Source organism: Mandrillus leucophaeus, unplaced genomic scaffold (assembly GCF_000951045.1).
Source record: "Mandrillus leucophaeus isolate KB7577 unplaced genomic scaffold, Mleu.le_1.0 Scaffold37, whole genome shotgun sequence".
NCBI lineage: Eukaryota > Metazoa > Chordata > Mammalia > Primates > Cercopithecidae > Mandrillus > Mandrillus leucophaeus.
In genome coordinates this window covers 2,173,879-2,178,083 of record NW_012103920.1, presented here as the reverse complement: position 1 = coordinate 2,178,083, position 4,205 = coordinate 2,173,879, and the positions used below count along the sequence as shown (strand labels likewise).

The following is a 4,205-nucleotide window of genomic DNA, read 5'->3' as shown; positions in this document are numbered from 1 at the left end:
CATAAAACAGGTCATCATTCTCCTATGTAAAGCCCTCCCACATCCCAGCCTTGCCCCAACTCCTATAAGGCCCTGTCAACCTGCTGCCAACCTCCTCTACCCTCATCTCTAACCATTCATCCCCCACCCCCAACTCAACATGCTCCAGACACACAGTCAATGGTTGTTATAAAATGATTGCAATAAAATGACACCACTGTCCCACCTCAGGGCCTTCGCAGGTGCTCAGTGTGCAGTCCTTCCTTTCCCCCATTCTCAGCAGAGAGGCTAGGCACCACTGCAGCAGAGAGGCCCCCCTTCTTTTGATCTTCCCCAGCCCTATGTCTCCCCATAATTCACACTTATATTTCTACTTGTGCATTTACATGGTTGATGCCATCTCCCCAAATGGCCTGTTCATTCCAAAGGCAGCAACCTGTCCCCTGCAATCACTGCTGTGTTGGCAGGGACTGGGGTTGGAAGTGGGGATTGACTTTAAATGGGCAAGAAAGAACCTTTTGGGGTGACAAAGCTGTTCTAAATGTGAATTGCAGTGATGGTTACATAACCCTATACATTTACTGAAATCAACAAATTGTGCACTTACATTGGGTGAATTTTATGTAAATTATATTCCCAAGCCATCACAAGGCCTGGCCAGCAGCCAGTGCTCCTGAGGACTTGCCAAAGGGGTGACTGAATGAATATTTAATGGTCTGGAGCCTGGCATCTCTGTGGAGAATTGAGAAGATTTTAATGGACCTCTTGGATCTGCAAATCTAAAACGCTGTCCTGGAATGGAACAATATTGGCCCTGAAGAGGCAGCCGCACTGCACTGTGAGGCACCTGCATGGCATTTGGTTTGTTTGTTTCTATTTTATTTTCCCTGAAAGTCAAGACCATTGCCTCAATGATTCCACATTGATTCAGTTTTATTTGCATGTTTGTTTTGTAATTATTGTCACCACCCTTGGGAAATTTGGTTCAGAAGTGAGAAGTCAGGCTGGGAGATTGGGGACTGGCCAGTGGCCTCCTAGAGCAGGGGTCAGTGTCTGTATTCCAACAAACCTCTATTTACAAAAACAGGCAGCAGGTGAGATATGCCCCACTGGCTGCAGTTTGCAGAGTTTTGTCCTAAAATTCTTAATTTACAGCTACTTTCTGCAGCCCATCTGTAAACTGATTCTTGTTTTAATTTTTGTTCTAAAGCTCAGGGCCCTGAGTCTCAGAGAAGAAAGCTGCTTGCTTGGAATTACACAGAGAAGGACCGCCCATGTGTCCAGCTTTGTCCCTGAGGCACGTCTTCTAGGTGGCAGGTCATACTTGGGTGTCAGGGAGAAATGCCAGGGAAGGAAGAAACAAAGATACTCAGGAGACAATGGAGTCACTTTTTTCCTGGCTTTTTTGGGGATGACTCACAAACTGGGGGTGAAAGGCTGATGGGGAACAAAGGTCTGGTGAGCTGGCCCAAGGCCCAGGACCCCCGACAGGCTGCAATCTGCAGGGCTCACTGAGCCTCATCAGGGCCACAGCTAGCCAGACCCTGCCTCCAGCCACTGAGGCACGTTACCTGGGCCCAACAGGTGTCCTGGCAGCGGGGCCACAGTATCCTCCTCGTCGTCCACTCTCTTCAAGACCAGTGCAAAGAAAGCAGCAAATCCCAGCACCTGAAAAATACCCAGGGAGATCCTCAAGCCCACACTGGTAACTCTCAACCCCTCATCTGCAAGGGCGCAGGGCTTGGGGCCATGTTTGTGTGTCGGGGAGGGCCCTGCACTTTGGGGGAGTGCAGCTCCCTTCTCCAGAGATGGGAGATGATCATGAAGCTGGAGCGCAAGGCCTTGGGTCCCAGACCAGATGGGGGACTGGTCAGTCCTAGAACTCCCCTGAGCCTTCCCACCTGCTGCTGCTCACCTGCCTGAGGGGTCTCTGATCTCTCTGCAAGGAGAATTGCTCTCCCCCTGGGCTTCACCTGCTCCTTCCCTTTCCTCCAATATTAAGTAATGTGCGCAGGTGCATGGTCTCAGCTGCAAGGCCTCAGCCACGTGATCTCTGCATCTGCTCTGCACAAACACAGGAGGATCCTGTGGTTCGGCTGGGGAACAGAAAGGCTCAGGATGCACCCCTGTTTTTAGCAGCCTGCGAACCTAGTGCTGAGGGTAGGTGTCGGACGTTTTTAAGTCTTATGATAAAGGCTGTTCAGGGAAGAATGGGGGACCAGCAGGGATTTGGCAACGTCCCAAAGGGGTAAAGATTAACTTTTTTTTTTTTTTGAGATGGAGTCTCGCCCTGCTGCCCCGGCTGGAGTGCAATGGCTCACTGCAACCTCCACCTCCCGGGTATAAGCGATTCTCCTGCCTCAGCCTCCCTAGTGGTTGGGATTACAGGCACCCACCACCATGCTTGACTAATTTTGTAATTTCTTTCTTTCTTTTTTTTTTTTTTTTTTGAGATGGAGTTTCGCTCTTGTTGCCCAGACTGGAGTGCAATGGTGCGATCTCAGCTCACTGCAACCTCTGCCTCCCAGGTTCAAGTGATTCTCCTGCCTCAGCCTCCCGAGTAGCTGGGATTACAGGTATGCACCACCACACCTGGCTAGCTTTGTATTTTTAGTACAGACAGGGTTTCTCCATGTTGGTCAGGTTGGTCTTGAACTCCTGACCTCAGGTGATCCACCCACCTCGGCCTCCCAAAGTGCTGGGATTACAGGCGTGAGCCACCGCGCCCGACCAAGATTCGTTTTAAGTATCTCCTCCTTTCTGTAGCTTCCCCTACACCCCAACCGAGTATCTCTTCCCCCTCGGGGTTCCCCAGGGATTGCCTACTGCCCGACTTCTTCTAAGGGAAACCATGCCCCTGGCCTCCTTTGCTCCATGCCTAGATTTAGGATTTCTTTCTTTCTTTCTTTTTTCTTTCCACCATACCAGGCTGACAGATCTCCAGGAGCTGGTCTCATGGGAGTTGCCTGACCAAGGATTTTTTTTTTTCTTTTTTCTTTTTTTTTTTTTTGAAACAGGGTCTTGCTCTGTCGCCCAGGCTGGAGTTTAGTGGCGCAATCACAGCTCACTGCAGCCTGAAACTCCTGGCCTCAAGCGATCCTACCACCTCAGCCTCCCAAAGTACTAGGATTACAGGTGTTGAGCCACCATGCCGAGCCAGAATTTCTTCAACTCTAACATGTTCTTTTGTGTAATTTTACATCTCAGGAATAGGAGTGTAGCTTCTAACTGAGGCACATATATAATGACTTGGTGTTTTTTCCAAAGGGAAAGTTCCTTTAAATTGCTGTCTTTTCCTTGCAAGCAGACTCAGAAAAAGAAAGAGAGAAAAAAAAAATGAATAACTAACTACATAAATTGTTGTTGTCTTGTCTCAAGATCAAATGGATCTTAACATTGAGGAAATAGGGTCTTATTTATATGTATACATGTGGTCTAGGGCAAGTGCAGCCTAGGGTAATATGAAAGGGTTATTTTTCCTGCCCTGGGCCTGCACAGAGGGGGTGCTCCAGGTTCATTTGTTGAATATATAAATACAGGAATGGAAGCCCAGGGACAAGACTGCTGGTGGAAGGGAAAGGATGGGGGAAGAGGAGGAGGGCAGGTGCCTGGGGCAGGGTCCTGACCTTCAGGGGCTGGGTGACGAACACGCTCTCCACGAAGGAGACGGCTATGGAGATGAGCCACCTGAGGGAGCTGGCCCTCCCGTAGTGCAGGCCATACAGCATGGTGAAGAAGGCTGCCACGCCACTGGTGGCCGCCACCAAGAGCCAGCCCACCAGGATGCACCACCAGGGCAGGCCTTGAGGGGGTTTGCTCACCCGTAGAGCGCTGCAAAGGAGGTGGATGTACACAGTTAGGGTGGCCACACCCCCAGGCAAGCTCAAGGTCACACCCCACACTACCCCCATCAGCATGACCTTGGCCAAGTTCCTGGACCTCTCAGACCCTCTGTTTCCTTCTCTAATCTGTACCTATCTCAAAGGGCTATGCCATAGTCTATGGAGTAAAAGCAGTTACATTTATTCAGTGCTTAGTAGGGGCAAGTCCCCGCACTAAAGGCTATACACAGATTTGCTCTGTTATTGCTCAGGGCAAGCTTAACCATATAATTTTGTTTTAAGTTTTGGCCGGGCGCCGTGGCTCAAGCCTGTAATCCCAGCACTTTGGGAGGCCGAGACGGGCGGATCACGAGGTCAGGAGATCGAGACCATCCTGGCTAACAC

General features: G+C 50.1%; 1 protein-coding gene across 1 annotated transcript in view; it reads right to left on the bottom strand.

Moving 5' to 3' along the window:
• Positions 1-4,205, bottom strand: part of PKD1L2 (polycystic kidney disease 1-like 2) — a 139,916-nt gene that overhangs the window by 32,733 nt on the left and 102,978 nt on the right. The window contains exons 33-34 of the mRNA XM_011990120.1: positions 3,606-3,810; positions 1,551-1,647 (exon numbers count right to left, since the gene is read on the bottom strand). Of these exons, the coding sequence (XP_011845510.1) occupies positions 1,551-1,647; positions 3,606-3,810 (302 nt within the window). The remainder of the gene's footprint in view (positions 1-1,550; positions 1,648-3,605; positions 3,811-4,205) is intronic.